Source organism: Lissotriton vulgaris, chromosome 3_2 (genome assembly GCF_964263255.1).
Source record: "Lissotriton vulgaris chromosome 3_2, aLisVul1.2, whole genome shotgun sequence".
Lineage (NCBI taxonomy): Eukaryota > Metazoa > Chordata > Amphibia > Caudata > Salamandridae > Lissotriton > Lissotriton vulgaris.
Genome location: NC_141690.1, coordinates 226,407,909 through 226,432,138, shown reverse-complemented (window position 1 = coordinate 226,432,138; position 24,230 = coordinate 226,407,909). Strand labels below are relative to the sequence as shown.

General features: G+C 47.7%; 1 protein-coding gene across 2 annotated transcripts in view; it reads left to right on the top strand.

Moving 5' to 3' along the window:
* IMMT (inner membrane mitochondrial protein) overlaps positions 1–24,230 on the top strand; it is a 512,590-nt gene that overhangs the window by 79,897 nt on the left and 408,463 nt on the right. For both annotated transcript variants that reach the window (XM_086964254.1, XM_086964255.1), the window contains exon 3: positions 1,604–1,793. In XM_086964254.1, coding sequence (XP_086820380.1) covers positions 1,604–1,793 — 190 coding nt within the window. The remainder of the gene's footprint in view (positions 1–1,603; positions 1,794–24,230) is intronic.

The window sequence follows — 24,230 nt, the reverse complement described above, 5'->3', positions numbered from 1 at the left end:
TTGAAATATAGGGTAATTAAAAAAACGACGATGAGCTGAATTAGTATGGCTATTTCATCCTAGTTATAAGGACGAGCAAGATAAATTTATTTTCAATAAATAAGAGCAGTTCGATGGTAAGAAAAAGATAATGCAGTGTTGAGTCCTAAGCCACAGTTTTCAACTTACATTGAATGTTCCTCTTGCTGAGCTCCCACTCAAATAATTGTTAACCATTTCACACATTATCGTGTGGCCAAAAGAGAGTTACACTGCTTTTTTGTGATTTAGTATTGACGTATAATTTCAGAGACCGTGACAATTATATATGTAGTTTTCCAAAATGTGAGCAAAACAATTCGGGAAACTGCGTGAACGAGCCATGCATTTAAAAGCAACCATAGGGAAATAAATTCTTCCATATATTACTAAACCGTATGTGGGTGATGAACAGATAGACCTAGATTCTAGATGGCATCCATTTTGATGAAGGTGGCCTTTTAAGAAACTGGTGTGTTTTATTTATAATCGACTAGAACACAGTGATTAAGGCTTGGGTTATTCTGCCTAGTAGTGAGTGCTCAGTTCTGTTATTGCTCCCCATGGATCACCTTCCTTTCATAAGGCTGCAACAGATGCAGTGATGCAGTGAAGTAGTGTGGCTCACTGGTTAGAGGCGGCTGACCCGAGAGCAGAGGACGGCCCGGGACCAGGGTTCGATTCCCGGCGCGGCAGGTTTCTGGACCAGGGTCAGCGGACTCGATAATTCTCTCGCCTCGGTGCCCACTCTGATCAGCGATCACACTCGGCAACTCTGGGCATTAGCTTGCCTCATCTTCACTAACGGCCCCACCAGACCGCCGGGGATGCCTGGTCTCACCCTGGAGATACCCATTAAGGGACCATCTCTCAGGGAAGCCAGGAAGGGTTTCGCAGCGGTCGAAGCGCCTTGGGACCCTACGGGTAAGTAGTGCGCTATATAAATGCCTATACATACTGGCTATAGAATATATCTTGGTGATAAGTATTTGCAGGTTATTATCCATTGCTGAAACCGTCTTGAGTGGTTTTCAATCAGTCTTCCTTATGTATTCAGGCTCTCCTCTTTGAGAATAAAGGAAAGCACTATGCATTATCCATAAATGGTGTAGATGTTATTAGTCCATGCTTACCTTTTGTAGGGCAAAGAGGGCCTGCGAGAAAAGTGGAACAAGATGTTCCCTTCAAAGGTCCGGGATGGTCTAAGAAAACCCTTAGGTCAAGTATACCGTGGCTTCTGTTTACTTGACGAGACACCCTGAGAGGGTGTTTTTTTGAGTCCAACCATGCCCGTTGGTCTGATTCTCCAGTAAGGGGAGCGGAATTGGGAAAGAGTTTTGTTAGTGCTGGTTATTATTCTCTTACTTTTTGCCTTTGTCTCTTCACGTTCGCCTCTTTCTGTGCCAGCAACCTGGTAGAGTGCATACAATTTTTAGTATTTTTGAAGTGCCTGCGGTCTTTAGTTGTTGATCGTGAAAGTCTTCTTTAATAAAAAAATTCAAACTGTTAAAAAATAGAGATTTTATTTTTCTGTTGGAACCGTTTTCACATGAAGGTAATTTTCAAAATCCTACATTTCTTTCAGTGCTACAGCAGGGAAAATAGTTGGAGGAACACTCTTGTTTGTAGGCGGAGGAGTTGGTGGCACGGTTTTCTATGCTAAATTGGACCCAAAATTTCGAGAAAACGTGGAGAAGTCAATCCCCTACTCCGACAAATTATTTGATCTGGCACTCGGTCCGGCACCTTACACTTTGCCAGTGCCTAAAAAAGCGGTAAGTCTTTTCTTAAGCAGTAATTGTTTTGTTGACTATAAGCAGCCCTGTCTAAATTATAGGTGCAGTATTGTGTACATAAACCTAATCCAGTGAATCTATAAATTGTTATTGTAGATTTAATTGTTTAGTCAACAGCACCATCATGCAAAATAAGAACTGGAAAATCACTTGAGTGGACTTCCTCCTGGATTGTTAAATTACTGTAGACCCCCTTCCCCTCTGGTCAGCGCCCTGGTTGACTATGTGGCAGTCTTTGCTCTCTTCCACCTACTAGACGCTGATACAGGCGATATGCTGCCTAAACAGGTGACGATCATTACTTTCCCATAGAAGTGCGGATCAGAATCTTGAATTCTTCTGAGTTGCTTGCCGTCTCTAAATATCTGTGTGACTGAAAACCATCCAACAGTTTATAGATTACCATTTAGATACTGGGGCCACCCCCTAGGTCTTGTTTACCTTAAGTTTGTTTCATTGTAAGTATCTCTTTCACCTTTTAATACATTTGAGTCCGGAACGAATGAAGTTATTCCTGATATGCCTTAATCGTCATTCTGTAGCTTAACCCTTAATAGATTTTCACGCAGAAGACTTGGTTAGATGTACACTGTACTATGTGTTTATTAAATGTTTTCACATATATTAGGGTTCGCAGATCTCTCTAATTCAAGCATAAACTATATATACATTGCCGTACTCTTTCATAATGCTACGCTCTTGCCTGACCTTCCTGAGACGGATGTTCACGTATTTTAAAGTGCACTGATTTTTAGGTCGAGCCTAGCTTTCCGCGCATGCACTGCACGCTCTGCAAGGCATGCTGTAGTAGGGTTAGATGTGGAAGTGCTGTGGAAGCCTCGCCCACTCTCTTCCCATATTTGTAATTGGCTGATGGCATTGTCCTTGATAAACGCTGGCTTCTGATTCATTAGAAGGCTTGTTAGTCCCGTCTCGGTACCGCCCTGTCTCCTTTTGTTACCGCCCTGTCTCCTTTTTTTGCCGCCTGTAAGTACTGGACCTTTTACTTCGCTTCTAGTACGGCATGCTTTATCTAATGGGTGAGCACTATTTACTTTGTTGACAATGGCAGCTGGCCTACTGCAGACATGACATGCTTTAGTGCCTTCTTTACTCCCTCCCCCCCCCACCTTGTTCGTGCCTTCTTTGCCCCCCGCTGCCTCTCCCGTTGTCGTCATACCTACTGATCCTCAGATCTCCCCTACAGAGACCAGCATATTAAGAGGCGAGCCTGGTCCCCCTTCACCCCAGCACCCGCCACACCTCTCCGATGCCCCCCTCCCACCCGCCCCTTTGCTCCTTTAGATCTTTGAGTGAGCTGAGGGGTCCAGGGCTAGCAGCAGCAGAGATGGCCCCTCCATGGCAGCACGCTTGTGGGGATGCCCTGTGCAATAAGCCTTCATTAAGGACGCAATAGTTATACATGTAGCATTGACGTTGTTCAGATCACAAAACTGTGGCCTCGGTCCTCTGTACAAAGGCCGGGCTTTGTGGCGAGGGCTGGACTCAGGAGGCCGTGTCTGCTCTGCCTGTCTTGTGCCTCCCCAAATCGCAGTTGTTTTTAGGTGTTCGTTACTGACGTCTGTGTCACTGAGGAGGGAGGTGCCTTCAGTGGTGCAGCATGCTATCCACCAGCCTGAAGCGCTTAGTCACCTTGTCAAGGGAGATGAGGCACTATATAAATATAAATGTGAATTTGTCACTTACTGCTTATTTTACTTCACTACAGTACAAAGAATACAGTAAGTTTCCTTTCAGACCTACGCTCATTTATTTGTATTTATAGCTTTATGCTAGAGAAAATGTGTCTCTAAGCTATGAGCAGGACAGGAGAGATGGAATTAAAGCAGGCAGCCTTGTGAGATTAATGAACTTTCGCGAAACGTTCTTATGCCACACGATGGAGCAGCTAGAAGGTGTTCTCCCTCCATCATCCTCATTGGTGAGGACTATGATGACCCATAGAACATGAGCAGGGGTCATGGGTCAGGTCTGGAAGCCATGGGGTCAGATTTTAGAGGTGCTGCGTTGAAACAGGATGTGTGTGCCAGTGAAATAGACCAACATTTTATGTTTTCTGGGGGACCTGCTTGCAACTTATTGATCACCGGTTGAAACCTCAAATGGTTAACTCCGCTTTTGATCCTTGAATTTAATGAGTGAATGCAGAAGAGGATAATAACACCTAATATTTTTTTTATTTTTTATTTTTGAAAACCTTTATTGTGCATCAATAGCATACATATACGGGCCTACAACCACCTGGCCGGCCTCGAAAGCCATTTATAGCACAACCGTTAGCAATAAAGCAACTCAGCCGCCCCCCAGCACGAGATACGACAGTTTTACCAAAATAGGACTTCAGTTTGACGCGACCACTGAGTTACAGGATTAGGTAAGGTTATTTTTTAATATTATGAAAGTAAAAGGATCAGACGTAATTCAATCAACCGAGGACCTAGGGTGAGCAATGCACGCAACAATGTATCAATGGAACGGGTGAACATAAACTAGGTGTCCGAGCTGAAATACACTCATCAGGATGTAGAGCACGCATTCAATTTCGAGCTAGTCATCGCCCACCCCATAGACGTGAGGCTACCGTATTAATGACTACAAAGAAAGGAAAAACCAGCAATCAAAAGCGCAAAAGGCGCAATGTCTAACCGTCATGCTGACCCAAAAAAAGAAAAGAGGAAGAAAAGGAGAAGGGAAGGGAAGAGACAGATAGAGGCCCATGGAAACTGAAAAAAGGGACAAAACAAGAAAAAAACCCTCCCCCAACCCCCCACCCTGCACCCCTGCAGAGGCCACGGCCTACCCCCCCCCCCCAAGCAGCGTGCCTGTCGCCCATGAAAGTACCCGAAATTTAGTATCAGAAAAGAGAAAAAGAAAGTTGTATATATAAAACTGGAGGAGGGCCATCAGTACTGGCTCCCGGTCACCCCGTCCCGTAAAATTCACTCCTCCCCAAGATACATAATGCACCACGTTAATCAAGCGAATCAATCAGTAAAGGGGAGAATTAGCAACATACTGCACTAATAAACGTATCTGAAGAGCGCGCGCCCTCCACCCCCGCCAGCCACCTAAATGTCAACATTTAAGAATACTGCTTATCCTTGGCCAGTCCTCGCAAGTCCCTGGAGGCATGTCTGCCAAATAATTCCCTCATCCGCCGACACAAAGAAACCAAGTGTCAAAGCAAGGCCAGAGAGCGACATGAGCGTACAAAATGGATGCCGCGGGCCACCAACAGAGTCATCCGCAAATACGGCCATCTTCCCCAATGCAGTCCCAGAACACGTACCCCACATCAAGGATGTAAAGACAATGGTGGAAGAAGCAGGGACAGGATCCAGTCGTCGCCGTGGCAAAGCAGAGGACATCGGTAGTGTTACAGAGTGCGAAGCCACCATCATCTGCTGTGAAAGGGAACCATCAGAATAGTCCAAATCCCCGGCTAGTTGTCGACAATTCACAGCATAGTCCAATGTCATCACTGCCCCCCGCACAAAAGGGCGGCCACAGCACCCCCATCGGAGACAGGCTGGGAGGGATCCTCGTGTACCAGGGGGTCGTCCGACCGTAAGTGCCCCAGCATGAACGTGACACCATCCAGCTTCCTCCCCAGCTCACGGACGCCGTGGTCCCAGGCAGATCGAAAGGCACCAATAGCAGCAAGGATGTCGCCGCAAGAAAACGCAGGCCCTTTCTCCCGTACCGCAGCACTATTTGGCTGCACACATTCCCCCTTTTGCTGTACATCGATAGTCCGGATGGCAGCCTCCATCACTTCTCGGCGGCCCCTCGGAGTTTCCATCGCAACTGGGGACAGGGAAGCGGTCATAGGCGAGTCCAACTCGGTGCGACCACTATCCGAGTCGCAGGGACAGTGTAGGCAGATCGCCTAAGGAGCGGTTTCCTGCAGTGTTCTTCGTCGCTATGTTCTAACGCCAGCCCAAAATTCGGAAGCTGCCCGCGAAAACCGGGCCGAATCCTGAATCGCGTCGAGGCACCCACCGTCTGCGTTCCACATACATGCAAGGGTTCCACCAGGTCACCGCCTCGGGGGTACTCTACAGCCGCGTTGTTTGGCAATCAGGACATCTGTGGTGAAAATCGGGCGGATGGACAGTGGGCTCCAGCAGACCGACGCCGCACCAGTGGAGATGGCCGCCGTTGTTGTCTTAGCGTCCGGCCATGTTATGCAGCAGATGTCCCGGTTACATAGTCTTTCAGGCCGCTGAATGCAGTCGCAGATTTCTCCGGCTATGGGGCCAGCAGGGAGCACGGGATCGCGCTATCAGTTTCAGCGCTCATTCCCAAACTTCAAAATGAGGCACAATTGCAGGATGGTGAGCAGGATAGTCGTGCGGGGCTCGGAGGTTCACGGAGCCGGGAGCCTACGCGTCCGTCCCGATAGCCATCTTGGACTCATCTGAATAACACCTATTATTAACGTGCTTCAAAGCCTAAGACTATGAAGACCTTAATTAGATCTGTTACCTGCAGTACCCTGGAGCTTCTAATTGATGTCTTTAATCAGATGTGCAGAAAGGACCACCAGATCCAGCTTTGCCTTCTGTCATAGAACACTCACGTGGGGTGCCTCGCCTGGGTGGGGGGTGCCATATCAAAGGCGGATGGACAGCTTCTTAGAAGGGAGATATAGATTCGTATCTCATAGGAAAGTCACAACCATACCCAGAAATGACGTTATAAGGAAACTTTAAAAAAAACAAAAACTTTGGTAAAAATTACCTTGGCCCCAAAGGGTTCATCCATTGCAGGTAATCTTGCAATCTGGCTCAAGACTCAACGGCAGGGGAGAAGCCAGAAAATTTAAATCAACCCCACCTTGTACTAAAACGCTTATGGCACTAAGCAAGTGCAGCAAGTTATCGCTACCCTCCCCAGAAGAGCTCTCTTGTCACTTGCATCTATCTGTTCCTCTATTCTTTTTTCCATCTACCCGCTTATATCCACTGTTTCAACTTTACATTGTCATCCATTCATTCTTTAATCCATCACTCAATATCAGACCATTTCATCCATCCACCCACCCATCTCCAACCCTATCCTTCAAACCCATCCACCCTCCCTTTCATTCATCCATCCTCATCAATCCATCCTTTCGCCCATTCATCCATCCTTTCTCTTGTCATTCATACACTTATCCATCATCCATCATTTAACTCCATCCATCAATCCACCTTTTTAATCCATCCATCCATCATCAATCACCCCTCTGTCACTCATCCATCCACCCTTTAACTAATTCGTCCACCCTTTCACTCATCCGTCACCCTTTCACTCATTCATCCAGCCAACCTTTCATCCATCCAACCTCCCTTTCACTAATCCATAAATTCTTTAACTCCTCAATCCTTACATCCATCTTTTCATGGATTCATCCATCTGTTAATCTACCCTTTCAATTAACCATCCATTTATTCTTTCACTCATCTATTTTTTCACCCACTCATCTATCCTTCCTATCATCCACCCACCCATTTCACTTATCTATTCATCCACTCACCCATCCTTACATCCTTTCACTCATCCATCCAGCCTTTTGTTCATCCACCTATCCATTTGTTGATTCATTTCGGTCCTCCCTTTCACTCCTCCATCAATACACACTTTCACTCCATCTGTCCATCCTCCCTTTCACTCCATCTGTCCATCCTCCCTTTCACTCATCCATCCACTCTTTCAATCGGTCATCTAGCCTTTCACTCTAATATCCACACTTTCACCCACCCATCCATCCACTCACCCATCCATCCACTCCTCGTGCCATACGCTTTCTCTTATCCATCCTTTCATTCATTCATTCATTCATTCATTCATCCATCCTTCCATCACCCATCCTCCCATCACCCATCCTCCCTTTCACTCATCCATCCATTCACTCCCATGCCTTTCACGTTAATTATGAGCGTTTGTCTGCCGAGTTGCAGAGAGAAGAGGCCCATCATCAACTCCACCACTGCTGCAGTTGCTAAAGAGGGGGCGGGGGGGTTAACAACGCCCCTCCTCAGAGAAAGACACCAGTCTAATGGCCATATTTAGATTGGTAATTTGTCTGGTGCTGGCCCAACTTTAATAGTTATGTTTTAGATCTCGGATTACCTGTTGGCTACTGCTCTTTGGGTGGAGCCAGATCTTGTCAAAGGCTAGTCTATCCAAACCTGAGTGGATGTAAGGGAGTCATAGTAGAGCAGGTGTCCTTTTATGCCCAAGTCCTCTTTTACAGCTTCCTTATATGACTCCTAACTCTTCTATAATCCATAACCTGCTTCAAAGCCGGATGGACTTTAGCTTGGCAGTGGGCTTAAGACAAATCATGCTTAGTTTATAAGGTATGGGGACAATAGAGGTGCAAGCAGGCACACCTTTTACAGGTTCTGTATACAATCTAGTCTCTTCCATTGTCCATAATGTGATCCAAAACAGAATGGGCTTTAGTCTGGCTTTTTGTCCAAGACAAGTGATATATTGAGTGCTAGCAGATAGGGTGAGGAAATTCTTAAAAAAATTAGTTCTCAATTTCTATTACCATCCCACAATCTTCATAGCCCCATATTTCAGCTCTATGAAGAACATCAGATCATGCTTGTGCCTCCTAACTATCAAGGGTAGGGAATGCGGACCCCAGGTGACAACAACACAGTACGATGGTCTCGCTATGCATTGTTTAATTTGTAAAATAATGAGTGCCGGTGCCCAAAGCGCTGATCAGAAGCCTGCAGTCCGCGCCAATAGATTCCAGTGTGCAAAATACCAAGGCTGCTAAAGCTGAATCTACCCGAGGCCTTTTTAATCCTCTACACTCCCTGACACATTATCTTTCTTTCGCAGGCTTCTGCTTTCTCCATTTGTGATGGTTTTTCTGCCTTTCTCCTCTTCCTGGTTTCCTCTGTGTGTTTTTCCCTGTCTTGCTTTCAGGAAATGTCCGATAAGGAAAAATAAGTGCCAATCCCCAACCATGAGTGCTGGTAGCCCCCATGAGCTACCGCCAGTTCAAATTATGCATCGTCTCTGTTTGGACCATTTTGATTTGTTATTAACCCATAATCCAAGATCCATTCTGGAGCCATCAAAAACATTTGATGACCTGAATGACTTTGGGGCTTAAAAAACGCAAGGGATTATAGACCATATATTTTTTTCATGGATAGATTAATTGTTAGGCCCCTTTGGTTATAAAATTGAGCAAAGCATTTTAATGAGATTCTGCCGGCTCATTTGCGTCTTGGAAGTAAACGTAGAAGCATGTTCACCCCAAAGAATCACAGAGTCAGAAACAGGGACATCATAGACGATACAGCTTCTTTCATGGCCAGGCAGGTGAATGCTGGAGGGAGTATGCAGCCCTGGCGGACACGCATGATAGCAGGAAGCCCCACAGTTCTTTCACCCTGCGGGCCTCAGCTATCCTTACAGTAAGTACTAAAAGCCTTTGTCAGATCCTCATAACCTCCCCAAAACCTCATAGACTCTTTTTTGAGGTGTTAGCAGGAGTTGGACTTTGAGCGTTTGATCAGTAGTACTGATTCATCTTTGGACTTTAGCTTGAGCTTAGGAATAACAGTTCAGCAGGAGTAGGGGTTCTCGCATTCAGGGCTGTAAGGTTCATACTTGACTACAATTACAGCTGGTTATGACTACTGAACCAACCAAGCAGCTGGCCATTTTTTAGGTTGACCCTTGGCAGCGCATGCACTGCTGCGAGGCATACAGTAGTGAAGTATGGCGTTGAAGCTCTGCCCACTCTCCACCCACATTTTTAATTAGCTTGTGTCATTGTCCTTCGTAAACGCTGGCTTCCGAGTCGTTATTAGGCTTGTTTGTCCCTCATTAGTACCGCCTTGTCTTCGTTTGTTACCTCCCATAACAATTGGACCTTTTACTGGTGTTGTTACATGGTCTGCTTTATAAGTCGGCGAGCGAGCACTATTTTATTTTATGCTCTTCCCCTATTCCACCCTACCTACCAGCCTGCTGCCCACTTTTATTTTAAATTTTTACTAATTGTGGTCCCCTACAACTATAGCGACTGCGTTTTAAAATGTAGTTATTTTAGCAGTGTGGTCCGCATTTAGTGGCCGCGGGTACTTAATTTTTTTTTTTTTTTACTACGCCAATGCGGCTCTTTAACATTCACGAATGTCATGCCCCTTTCTTAACACAAACCGCATCTAAAAAAATGTATGAGGCTGACATTAAAGTGAAAACGTGGCATGGGCGCTTTTACCCCCCCCAAAAATCTGTTTGTCAACTTGACAAACAGATGTTTTTTTTTTTTTTTTTGCTAAAGCCCCCATTCAGCGGTTTCACTTTGATGTCCGACACACCCCTTCTTTAGATGCGGCTTGTCTAAAGAAAGGGGTGCAGCCTTCATGAATGTGAAAGCGCTGCATGGGAGATGGTAAAAAAAAAAAAATATTTGAAATGCAATAGGTCTCGCATTTGCGAGAGTTTAAGCTATTGCATTGCCAATGGCTAAAACTCTTGTTAATGCGAGACCTATTGCATTGCAAATGCTTGTTTGGTTCTCTTGTAAATGCTATGGACAGTTCGTGGTGTAAGACTCTTGTTTCTCTTCATTTTGTCTGACTTCTACACCTTTGGAACTTGAGAGGATCACTCGGGCAGTAGGTCAATTGTCAATTATCCCAGTGGGGTTCATTAATCACATGGAAACATATCCATAAACATTTATCTGGTTTCATTCAAGTGTTTGAGCATGTTTAGTGCAACACTTCGTGAGTTCTTTTACTAAAAAGAGTTGCTTGTTTAACCCTGCAGGGGTTTGCTGCCTCAGTACCCAGGGTGGGCCAGGGAAAACTTACTGAACCTTTCCTCCCTCACTGTATCTGAGAGTTAACCCTGTGGAGTTCTAGTCACTTCTAACCAATTAAGCCTTTCAAAGACCCTGTGTGGGACTTGGGCACAATATCTATATCAAACACACAAACTTTATTGGAGCTGAGGACCCTTTCACAAATCCTTACTTTCTAATACATAGTTTTCTTGAAGAGAAAGGCTTTTTCCTCTTATCTTGGGGTAAACTGAAATATAACTCCCAGTTGGATGAGAGAACCCTACTTTCCAGGTGAGGCCTTTGTGCGGCTTCCTCAAGCCCCCACCTCATTTCTCTCCGGATGTAAGAATACTTTTGATTCCCCAGGGTGTATCCAGTCCCCATCCACATGTCATTCAACCACTTGTGATTCATCCGCCAGGTCTGCATTCAACCAGCAGCAGGGAGCCCTTCAAAGCAGGAGACCCTTTTTGCCCAACCTGAGTCTTGGTTTCTGTTGAACACCCCTCCCCATTATTTTTATTTTTTTAAATTTTTTTTATGGCATCGGAGGTAGTTTATTGCTAAGTTTAAAAAATATTTTTTTTAAAACACATTTTATTAAATTTTCACTTAACGTACATCATTTTGCCACGACGTCTGATGCTTAGTAAATTATGCATGGTGGTACACATTGTAAAGTAGTACATATTGTATACATTAACAGCATAATTAAATACCTGATACACACCACTTATTGTACAGTGTCCCTTTCAGAATATTCGCCAATCTGCAATACATGGCAACGTGTATAACAAAGCCATTAACTTTGCCCCATCCACCCCTCTCCCCTAGGTCTCAGTCTCCGTCTGTCCACTACACATATGCATGTACACAACACGGCCATTCTCACCTTTATCCAGACATGGTCTGTACCTAGAAAAGGATGTAACGCAGAAAAGCACCACAAGGCCTATAATGCACGGTTGGCATATTGCACATTTCCCAGAAACATAATACATATTAATCTATTAAATCCAAATTATGAGAGAGCATCCCCTCCATCATAACTTCCCATTCAAGGGATATCGGGGTTTTACGTAGGCCTCTAGATTCTTCTCTACGTAACGCCGCACCCTCTGCACCACCCCAGCGTAATAATTCTGTATGCCAAGCTTGCACTCCAGGGGCACTATGTGATTTCCAGCGCATGGTGGTGATCCGTATTGCCAGTGTAAGTGTGAGGTTTATGAATCTATATTGCACCTTGTGGGTAGAAGTATGCAGCCCCAGAAGACAATACCCCAATGTATCAGTAATGTCGAGATGTGTAGCTGCCCCAGTCATACTCCGAACTGTATCTCAATATCCCTGTATCCTCGGGCATTTCCACACCATGTGTATGAAGCACGCCTCCTCTAATAAGCACCTTGGACAGGAATGTTGCGTTTGGGGAAACATCTTATTTAACCTGTGCGGTGTTAAGTATGCACGGTGTAACACCATCGTCTGGATGAATTTAAACTTGGCATTCCGTGGGACCTTTCTGGGGTGTTCCAATATTAGGGACCATTCCTTATCCGACAGGTCTTTCACCATGTCACGCTCCCAAAGGGCCCTCAGTTCCTGCAGTGAGGCTCTTGTATGGGAAGTAATACTAGTGTATAGCCATTTAATTAAGTGGCGTCCATTGCCCATATAGTATACCATTTAACCAATTCGTTTTCAGGGGGTGCCCTCCTCTGTGGGGCCCAGTCCGTTTTAATGTAGCTAAACAGTGCTGCATGCAGTAGATAGAAGTGTGCTGGGGCGCCAGTCTCATTTATAAACGTATCATGATCCATCAATGTCTCTACCCCAAACAAGTCCGCCATGGTACTGACACCTGCATCCAATCGGGGTGCCAGTTTGCGTTTCGTGAGCCTACCACTGGCCAGTGGGACTCCTAATAATGGTATGTTACCTGCATACTTCTGTGGTGTACTAGTATATTGTAACGCTGCTTTCCAGCATCTAATCGCAGTCCGCAGCAATGGATGGAGGTCTTTCGGGGTCTTGCTGCCCGGTAGAAGCAAAGCATGCAATGCTCCGCTATCAATGTCCGTGGCTGCGTAATCAATTTCTTGCAAATTTACGTCCCGCCATCCAATATGATAACCATTGCAGCTGACAGGCGTAGTAATAAGCGCGAAAATCCAGCACACCTAGGCCTCCCATCCGAGTAACCACTTGTAGTTTCTTAAGGCTAATACGCCGCCTTCCCTTTCCCCAGATAAGGTCCGTAACCAAAGTATTTAGCAAACTGAAGGTATTCGTCGGCACCATCCGTGGCAGGTTTGTAAAATAATACAGTAAACGAGGTAAGACTAACATCTTTACTATAGCTGCTATGCCAGTGATAGAGAGTGGTAACGCTGTCTAAAAAAGAACACTAGACCTCAAAGCCCTGATTGCCTTGTTCAAGTTTCCTTTCAGCATATCTTCATGCCTTCTATAGATTTGGATACCTAGATATTGAAACGTCGACTGTGTGACTTGAATGCTGGCGCCACCGACCTCAACCTCAGTCATGTCCCCCTGATCCGCAAAGAAAAAAGTATATGTCTTAGTGGTATTCAAATCAAGCCCCGATAAGAGTGCGAAGTGTCGATATGTCTCAAATAGTGGGGACAACGGCCTGCAGAGATCAGATATATACATAAGAATATCATCAGCATATGCCGAAAATAGATGAGTCATATTACCTACTTTTATCCCCCAGTCTAGAAAATTCTGTCTTATCTTTATGGCTAGATGTTCTAGTGCGAAAATAAAAATGAGGGGCGACAGGGGGCATCCCTGTCTCGTCCCTTTGTGTATGGAGTATTCTTCCGAGATGTGGTTCCCTGTTCTAGTGCGTGCCGTGGGGGTGCTGTATAATACCTGTAACCATGTTATGTACTCCTCCGGTATCCCGAATTTTAATAATGCCTTGAACATGTAGTTCCAATGAATAGAATCAAAAGCTTGCCGGAGATCCAGCGAGATACAACCAGCATGTAGATAACGTTTTGGGGCCTCAGTCATCAGATAGTGCAGTTTCCTGATATTAAGGGAGGTACTGCGTGCTGGTAAAAATCCCATCTGATCTATGTGGATCAGTTTCGATAAATGTGGGAGTAGTCTATTGGCCAACACCTTACTCAATATTTTATATTCCGTGGGCAGTAGTGAAAGTGGCCTATAGTTCGCCATGTCAGTATGGTCTCTACCCGGCTTTGGTAGCGAGATAACCAATGCTTGGGCCGTCGTAGTGGGCAAGGAGCCTTTCTCCCATATTGCTTTAAATAATTCGACTAATCGGGGTACTAAGGCCTCCGCATATGTATCATAAAACTCAATGAGGAGCCCATCTATGCCTGGTGTTTTATTGCGCGGTAACCCCTTCAGTGCCACCTTGATCTCATGTGACGTAATGTGTCCAGCAAGACTCTTTCGGAGCGGTGTCGGAATTTCTGGGAATGTTAGGGTAGATAGGAAAGCCTCTATTTGATCCTCCTTAGGGGAGACGGGCACCCCGTATAATGTGGCGTACTAATCTCGGAACGCCGAGTTGATCTCACCCTGGGTGGTGACGATGTCCCCATTTTCTTTAACGATCCGAGGGATAACCACCGATTGAGGGGCATCGCGTATGAGGCGTGCCAATAATGCTCCTGCCTTGTCAGCCTCACTATGTGCGCACTGTGTATATGCTGCGTAGTCTATCACCCTCAGTGATTCTAACAATTCTGCATATCTAATTCGCGCCTCCTGTAGGGGTCCTGCTTTCTCGGCATCCGTAATCGCCTCTTGTTCTAGCTTGCCCATACATTCCTCAACGTCCAGCAGTGACTTGTGTAGTTCCTGTCTCGCTCCTACCGTCGTACCTATGGCCTTCCCCCGTATTACTGCCTTAAATGCGTCCCACTCTATCAGTCTACTCGAGGCCGTGTTGCTGTTATCTGCAAAATAATGATCTATAGCAACAGAGAGGGTATTGCGGAATACTTGGTCCTCTAGAGTTGTGGCCAGAGTTGCCATGTCGGAACCGGTGTTGGCACCCTGCCCCATGTAATAATTAACTCTATTGGGTTGTCATCCGAGAAGGTCTTAGGAAGGTATGTGGATTCAATCACTTGCATAGCTATCCTATCAGAGCAGAACACTATCTATTCTAGTGTGGAGTTTGTGTACTGCAGAGTAATGTGAGTATTCCTTATGTAGTGGGTGTCTCATCCTCCATACATCACGCAACCCCCATCCCTCCGCCCAACAAGTCAGTGCTTCAGTTTGTTTGTGCACTCCAGTGCCGTGTAAGGGTGGGTGTGATCTGTCCAGTAATACATCCATCACCACATTGCAGTCACCCCCCAGGATCCATAGGTGCGCCTCCGACCCGGCCAATGCACCATTTAACACATCCCAATATTTATCCTGCTCATAATTGGGGGCTTATACAGTGCCCAATACTAACAATTGACCATCCAGTGTACCTTTAACGAATACGTATCTGCCCAGCTTGTCAATTGTCTGTTCCTGGGCCACAAATGGTACCCCGTGTCTGATCCAAATCGTAGCGCCCCTTGCATAATTAGAATAGAGGGTAGAGAACACTTGTCCCTTCCATATCTTCCGGAGTTTTACGACCTCACTTTCGACCATGTGCGATTTCTGCAGGTACACAATCTGTGCCCTACGGCGCTGTAGTTGAGCATGTATCCTGTGGCGTTTGTGTATAGTACCCATCCCACATATGTTCCAAGTTATAATTACATATTTCCCTAGTGTTTGCATCATTGTATGAACCATAATGAGGATTCATGTAGTGCGACATGTGGACGGACTAGTGTAGTAAAATTAACAGCTAATTTGAGACCGTACCCCTTCCCAACTTCCCAAATACTCGGTCCAGTCTGAAACCTATACCAGACCACAACACTTAACTGACCCATTCCACAGTTAAGGATCACAAAGGAAATTAACAACTGACCTAAGAAAAAAGAAAAGGAGGGCTTGTTGAACGCTTTCGCCATATGGGGGGGGGGGGGCTGCGCCTGCACACTACACACAGTAGGGTGTATCCAACATCTGGCAGGTCGATGCCGCTACAGCCCAGGGCTATAATGATAACTAGCCTCCTGTAAATTATTTATCTTAGCTTGAGAGAGGGCAAACGCAGCTGTGCATACTGGAACTACATAAAAGATACAATACTCGTAGAAGTCCGTCATCCAAACAGGCCCGTGATCAGCTGTAGAGTCGCCAAGGGATATAGGGCCATACTCTCCTCTGAGTCCGACGCCTCTTCCTCAGTATATGACTTAGTGTCCGTCCTTGGAGCATTCGTGAAGGTGGCTGTTGCCATGATCACCTGTTTCTTGTTCTGTCTTATCTGTTGCGAGGTAACCTGTATCCGTCCAGTGGTTCTTCTCGGCCTACCTCCTCTACGCCCAGTCGAGGCACCTTCAAAGGATCTCTTCCGCTCTGCGACCTGTGCTGCAATCTACTCAGCGTTTGTCCGTTCCATTACCTCCAGCCAGTCCTCCACATCCCCGGGGCTTTAAAAAAAGTACGATTTCTGCTCATGCAATATTTTCAGCCGCGCCGGGAACAGTAGTGCATACTGTATATTTAGGTCTCTGAGATGCTGCTTCACCGCCATGAAGGAGGACCTTTGCTTCTGTACTATCATCGTGTAATCCGGGTACAGGGAAATCCTCGCATTTTCAAAATTGATCGAAGCCGCTTCCCTGGCTTTCTGCAACAGAGTGTCCCGGTCACGGAAATTTATCAACTTCACTATGAGGAGCCTCGGAGGGGCACCTGGCTTCGGCCGTCCGGTGGGGATTCGGTGTGTACGCTCTATGCAGTATTGTGGGGATGGACCCTCCGTCATGACATTCTCCCTGAACCATCGTTCCATGTATCCCGAGGCATCAGGCCCCTCGCTTTTCTCCGGAAGACCTATCACCCGTATGTTATTTAGTCTTGCTCTCCCTTCTGCGTCCTCTACTCTTTCATTAGGGTGGCCACCTGCGCCTGCAGTTGTTTCACGTCCGCTTTCGTTTGTTTCTGCTTTGGCAGTAGTTCTTTCACCTTCTCGTCTGTTTTAACGTGGTCCGCCCTAAGCAGGTTCAAGCCAGTAGACAGGGACCCTATTTGGAGCTCTAGTGCCTTTCTGGAGTCCCGCAATTCCTTCAAAATGAGGTCCTGCTTGGGGAACACAACCAGACCCCAGAGTGTTATCTGCACTATTCAGGCTATCTGGTACCGGATCCGCACCACACTGGTCCTGTTGTCTCTGCTTGTTTCGCCCCATCTTGCCCGGTGAGCGCGATAGTCAGGCACACTGGGGCCTAAGAGTCGTCAACAGGGGTGTCCGTTAGGTTCTGCCCTTTGTTCTGTGCACAGTGTACCTTATGCTGCTGCCAGAGACGTGTTCGTTCCTCACCGTTTGTACGACCTCAGATCCAACCACCCAGTCACCTCAAGCATAAGGGACTCACTGCGTGTCTCTGCTCCTGTCAGGCTCCAGAGTGTTCGGCGCTAGAACAAAACGTTCCTCGTCCCCCATGTAATACACCTCGCAGCGTATGTCCTCGGATTACCTTACTCCTACATCAGTCTCAGAGGGGGGGGAAATAATTGTACTGGAAGAGGTAGCAAAGGAATGGAATGGAATGAGAATTTGTAAAGTGCGATGGCTACCCAAGGGCGTCCCAGCTCTGTAGAAAAAAACTGATAAGTTGAGCTGAAGGGGTGGGAGTGTGGGGAGCAGAGGAAAGGATTAGGTGTGGGATTTATTAAAAAGCCAAGTTTTTAAAAGTTTTCGAAAGGTAAGCAGGTTAGGTTCTGATCTGATTAAGAGGGGGAGAGAGTTCCAGATCTTAGCCAGTTTGTAGGAGAGCGAGCGGCCTCCGCATCTGGCTCTTCTTATGCGTGGTACGGAGGTAAGGTAGGAGGTCGCGGATCTGAGGGGCCGAGAGGGACGGTAGGCTTCCACCAAGAGATGATTTATGGCGGGGCCTGTTCCCCAGTAAGAGCGATGCACAACGCACATGCTCTTGAATTCATTTCTAGCTCTCACAGGGAGCCAATGAATGTCCTTCAATCTGGCTTTGACTGAGGATCGACGAGGGAGGTTCAGCAGGATTCTTGCAGCGCAGTTTTGAATAACTTGTAGTTTGGTGAGTGTGGACTGTGGGGCGCCAAGATATAGGGCGTTACCGCAGTCGAGAAGCGACAGAATTAGTCCTTGGACCATGATCCGTCTTGAGTGAAACGGGAGGAGGGGGAGAATCTTGCGGAGCAATCATCAACCCAAAGCAAATGGCGGCAAGTTTGGTGGCTTGGTAACTGAAGGTGAGATTGTGATCGAGCCAGATCCCTAGGCTCTTAATTTGGTCCTTGGGTTGAGGGGGCTGCCTAATCAGAGGGGCCAGATGGTATCAATGGATTTCGTGATGTTATTTCCAAGGAGCATTACCTCTGTTTTGTCCCCGTTAAGTTTTAGATAGGAGCCCGACATCCAGGACGCAACAGCTTTCAGGCATTTATGTAGGCTGTGGTGAGAGTTGAAAGGAGGGTCCAGCGCTACCACCAGCTGAGTGTCGTCCGCGTAGGTGACAATTTTCACCCCGAAGGGGCGGACGACATCAGCTAGGGGACATGGCGCCCGCATCCACTGTTTTCCTGCACTCGTCCCAATTCCTGCAGGGCGCGACAGCAGGGCAGTACAACAGGCTGTTTGGTTCTGTTTGGCACCCCAAAGGATCACGCCGACTTCCGCGCAATGTATACACAATGGAAGGTTGCCTCTTCACCTCCAATTATGGGCCACTGGTCTTCTTGGCCCTTGAGTAGGTCGTACTGCAAGGAGTGCACCACAGGGGGAACTCACCACATCTCCTGGCAGGTACACCGTAAAGACGGATTAATACAGACATTTGCACTCCCGGCTAGGCCTTCCAACCACAGTCTGCGCAATTATAAATGGCCACAGTGTCTGGGGAGTTTCGCCCACTTTGACTCAGTCACGTTGCGCAGCCCGTTCCTTTCCCGTTGCGGCAGTATGTAAAGGCATCTCTCCGTCTCCTCTCATGCCCCCGCTCCGCTTCCCACCGCGGGAGTGGTTCACACCGCGCCGCTATCAGCGCAATCCGCCGGGGCCCACCACCAGTGAATGCAGGCCTCGCAGCATCCATGGGCTGTCGTAGTCCGTACCCCGAGATTGGAACGTGGGGCCCTTCTCAGCATTCGGCGGTGCGTCTAAATCGGCTCTCGCCTACTCTGGGCAGATCAGCGGCAGCTCCCCCAACCCTACTCCGCCCCGGGTCCGAGCCACAGGATTCCAGCGTCCGCGGTATCAGCCGCCTGTTTCCTACCGCCGTTCCGCTCACACCCCTGCCCTGCGTCCTCAGCAGCGTCGGCGCAGCCAGTCCCCCCTCTCCGGCCGCAAATCAGCACTGAGTGTCCGTGACCGCTTCCTGGTCGTCTCCTGCAGCTGCACCTGTCAGTACACAAAGTGGGGCATTAATAAATCCAGGATTTTGATAGCCCGGGCCGGAGGTTCCCTAGCAGACAACCGCCATGCTTGGCTGCTGGCCACACCCCCCACCCCTCACCATTAGTGATGGACTTCTCAAGGAATGTTTTATCTGGGCAAGGCATCAATCTAGGAGTCTTGGGTTGTAACTCAAAATCTTTGAGAGTCTGACAAACCTGTCCGAGAATGTTACATCTGCAGGTGTTATAGCAGAGCCGCATTCTGAACCTCATAAATAGTATACACTCGGATAATGTTTTTTATAATGGATTAGAATCTATTATGTTTTATTCTCATACAAAATCTGATGAGCATGAATTTTCATTTTAAGAAGGCCAGTAGGCCTCAATCCCTAAGCCTTGTTTTCAACATCTTTCCCCTGCAGCCACTCTGCGTGACCTGCCTCAGTTGCTAGGATTTGTATCCACTTTTCATGCAGTGGAGAAGGTGGGTGGCAACACACTTGGATCCTATGTTTGTTACACAGGACAGAGGTCTTTGCACCTGTTAGTTTATTGGGAAACACAAAATCTGCTTGATTTTCTTTTAATTCTGCCAGCGCAATGATCGCACAAGGTCCGACTGCAATCAGGGTGCTCTTTACCATGCTGCAGAGAATAGTAGAAAACAGTATGTGGCTTTTACAACTTGAGCAGTAAAAATCATTGACAATTTATTTAGCATATATTTTCTGAAGCAAGATGACGCTAAGAAGCCCCATTAATGAGAATCTTCATGTTATGCAACACACTTCTGTCATACACTTAAATCATTTTCTCACTCCGATCCCTTCCTATTTGGTAGCCAGATTAAATCAGCCTAACCATTACAGAATGGTCATCACCATCGATAAAGCCACCAACAGAAGCAGAACGCTGTTCAAGGTATCTAGCATTGCATCAACCCTCCCTGCTGGACCCACCTATTTCTCACTCCACAGAAAAGTATAATGCCATTAACCGCTTCAGTAAAAAAATACAAAAGTTCCGAAAGCCTATTAAACGATACTAAGCATGCAGCAGCATGTCTCAATCAAGGCCTGAAGAAATATGATCAAATCCCCCCTGCCCAATGAAACTCCTTCGGCTCCACTTGCCAGCTCACACCATCTTCAATAACGGCTACATCATTTACAAAGCCACCACCCCTGCTTACCTTGCAGACAAGCTCACCGTCTTTGGTGGTTCTCAGAACACCCACAGCCAGGACACCATCAAACAGCAGACTATGAAGTGTGAACAGGAAAAAAGCTAGACCACATGCCTTTCATGAAATTCAGCAGTTATAGTTAGCTCAGCTAATTATAACTGGCGCCCCCGCAATGCACCGCTTATGACCTCACGTATTATATCACAAATTTACATTATTTTTTTAAAGACGTAGTTTATTGGTTTTCTGCACAACACACACATATACATCGACATATCGATGACCATATTAACATCACAAAATTGGTAGGAAACCCCCCATCTGCTGTTCATTACATGCTATGCTGTTGTATAAACTCTATGGAATCAGTGTAACAAACTAAACAAAGCCCTTTGAATTATACCCCCTCAACTCCCTTCTACCGTAAAGTTACTCTCCCTCCCTCCTCCCTAATCCCCATCATCGACGCTCACAACCGTGTCAATTCTCTTTATCAGTCGTACTCGGGAGTTACCATGTCATAGTCCACTTGATGTTCCTGCCATGTCTCGGGGTTTTCCCCATGCAATAATAATCCACTCCACCCAGTCTTCTTATGGCTCGTATTCTTCAATCAATCAATCAATGACATTTATAGAGCGCGCTACATACCCGTAGGGTCTCAAGGCGCTGGGGGGGAGGGGGGGTGCCGCTACTGCTCGAACAGCCAGGTCTTCAGCTTCTTCCTGAAGGAGAGGTGGTCTTGGGTCAGGCGCAGGTCGGTCGGGAGGGAGTTCCAGGTCTTGGCGGCCAGGTGGGAGAAGGACCTTCCTCCTGTAGTCGCTCTTCGGATGCGGGGGACGGCGACGAGGGCGTGGTTGGCTGATCGGAGGTGGCGTTTGGGAGCGTAGAAGTTGATCCGGCTGTTGAGGTAGCGCGGGCCTTGGTCGTGTAGGGCTTTGTGTGCGTGGGTGAGGAGGCGGAAGGTGATTCTTTTGTTGACGGGGAGCCAGTGAAGGTCTCTCAGATGTCGGGTGATGTGGCTGGTTCGTGGGATGTCGAGGATGAGTCTGGCTGAGGCATTCTGGATCCGCTGGAGTCTCTTCTGGAGCTTGGCGGTGGTACCGGCGTAGAGGGCGTTGCCGTAGTCCAGTCGGCTGGTGACGAGGGCCTGGGTGACGGTCTTCCTGGTCTCGGTGGGGATCCACCGGAAGATCTTCCGTAGCATGCGTAGGATGTTGAAGCACGCCGAGGAGACGTTGTTGACCTGCCTGGTCATGGAGAGGGAGGAGTCCAGGATGAAGCCCAGGTTGCGTGCATGGTCTGTCGGTTTGGGTGCAGTGCCCAGGGCGGGAGGCCACCAGGAGTCGTCCCAGGCGGAGGGGGAAGAGCCCAGGATGAGGACCTCCGTCTTGTCTGAGTTCAGTTTCAGGCGGCTGGTCGTCATCCACTCGGCTACCTCTTTCATCCCTTCGTGCAGGTTGGCTCTGGCGGAGGCGGGGTCGTTGGTCAGGGAGAGGATCAGCTGGGTGTCGTCGGCGTAGGAGATTATGCTGAGGTTGTGTTTGCGTTTGATGGCCGCGAGGGGGCTCATGTAGACGTTGAAGAGGGTGGGGCTCAGAGATGATCCTTGAGGGACGCCGCAGATGACTTCGGAGGCCTCTGACTTGTACAGTGGTAGGCGGACTCTGTGTTCTTCCGTCGAGGAAGGAGGTGATCCATTCCAGCGCCTTGTCCTGGATTCCGATGTTGCTGAGGCGCTGTACTAGGGTGCGGTGGCAGACCGTGTCGAATGCCGCGGAGAGGTCTAGGAGGATGAGGGCCGCTGTTTCTCCATTGTCCATCAGGGCTCGGATGTCATCGGTGGCGGCGATGAGGGCGGTCTCGGTGCTGTGATTGGCTCGGAAGCCGGACTGTGAGGGGTCGAGGGATCCGTTTGTCTCGAGGAAGGCGGCCATCTGCTTGTTGACGGTCTTCTCGATGACTTTGGCTGGAAACGGGAGGAGCGAGATGGGGCGGTAGTTCTTGAGTTCGGTGGGGTCCGCTGTTGGTTTCTTGAGTAGAGCGCTGAGTTCTTGCAGTGCCTGCACTAAAGCCTCCCATTCCGTCGCCGCCTCTAACGCTCTATCATTGTTTCGCCTACGCGCTAGTTGGTACCTTAACGCGCTCTCACTGTTTGCCCACATTATGAACGCGCCCCTCCATCTTTTGCTGCTAGGTCCCACTGTTGCCTTTCAATGCTTCGTGATTTCCCGTTTTGCTAGTATAAGCCCCATGTCCACAAATTTGCTCGTTATCTTATTCTTTGATGTGTGGGGGAACCAGTGCAGTACGCTAGTGGGCATATCAAAAACCAGTTGTCTCTCTGTTATCGCATTCAGGGTGTTTCCCACCTCCTCCCAATAGAGTCCTATCGCTGGGTAGGACCACAACATATGTTCTAATTCCGCTCCAGATCGCGTACATCTGGGGCATGCCGCCTCTTTCAACTTAAAATACTTCCGGATTTTCCCTGGCGTCCAGTACGCTCTGTGGAGTATGTAGAAGTGCACCAGCTGGAACCTCGCATTTCTCGTGCTCTTCCAGGCTCTTCGCACAATCTGCGTCCTCGTATTATATCACTCATGACATGAACTTGTTTTTTTTCAATGAATTTCTGTGTTTTTTAAAAAAAATTCCATTTCCTAAATATAACGTCCCTGTAACCTTTTGTTTTTTTCAGTAGATTTCTATGTTTAAAAAAAAAAAGTAGAAATGGCATATGCAGAGCGGTGGAGAAAGGGGGCAAAAACCTCTGACCAGCTCTCCGGCATCCTGCTGTGTAGGATTTACAGACGGTTCCAGGAGAGCTTCTTGGCTCCCAAGGTTCCTCACCATCCAAGAAGACTTCATTCCCCAACCAGGAGTGCGCCAGGAGATGCATTTTCAGCATGGTGGAGAAAGGGGGCGTGGCCTCCGAAGACCTCTTAGTATTCCCGCCATGTGGTAAGTATCAGGAAGGCTTGTTGGCCCCCAATGACTTCCTGTCAGCCTGTAGTGTCAGTGCCCTGGTCCCACCAAGGGCACCCACTTTTTAAACATTGCGGACCACGGGTGATCCTCATGGCACCTGCGTCCCTACAAGCTCCCTGAGTCCTGCGGGAGCCGGCATTGTTTTTGGCCAGAGGGAGCTGCTAACATGCAGTTCCTTTTGTCCTAAAGCAATTCTGCTCCTCTTCTAGTAAGCAAGAGCATTTTCTGCTCTCGCTTACTAGAAGCAAAGCAGAGTTTGATATGACAAACTGCAATGTCCCCACTGGACATTGCTGTAGCCAGCACTGGGTTGGTGGCGGGCACCAGGAGGGGCCCCCCTCCATTGGACTTCACAGCCCGGGGAGGTGGTGGTTCACCAGGCTGCAAGGGCAACCCTGCACTGTTATTACAGTGAAGCCCCGGGGAGGTGGTGGTCCCGAGGGCATAAGCCCCAGGAGGGGTGGGGCCCTCATGCGGCCCCATTCGTTTAGTTGTACACTGCCACCGGGATCTGGCCCACCCGGGGGCCAAATAATAACAAAGCGCGGGAGATCAAACTTCGTTTTTACAAAACAAATTTGGTCGGATCAGCGGATTCTGCTGGAAATTTTAAAAAGAGGCACAGGGATAAGGGTGTTTCTAACTTGCCCCCTTCCGTTTTTCTTGGGCTACATTTTGTGGGACTCTGCTCAACCGAGTCCCACGATGGCTGTCAACACTTCCTGGTTGAAATATTGACAGCCAATCAAATTTCAGTAGGCTGTTGGGCTCCCAGATATCTATAATTTTAAAACTTCAATATCCCTTAAACTAGTCAACAGATTTACACCAAATCACACAAAGCACGCTTTCTGGACCAACATCTAGCTTTCTGCCAAATCCGACATAACCTGGGGAA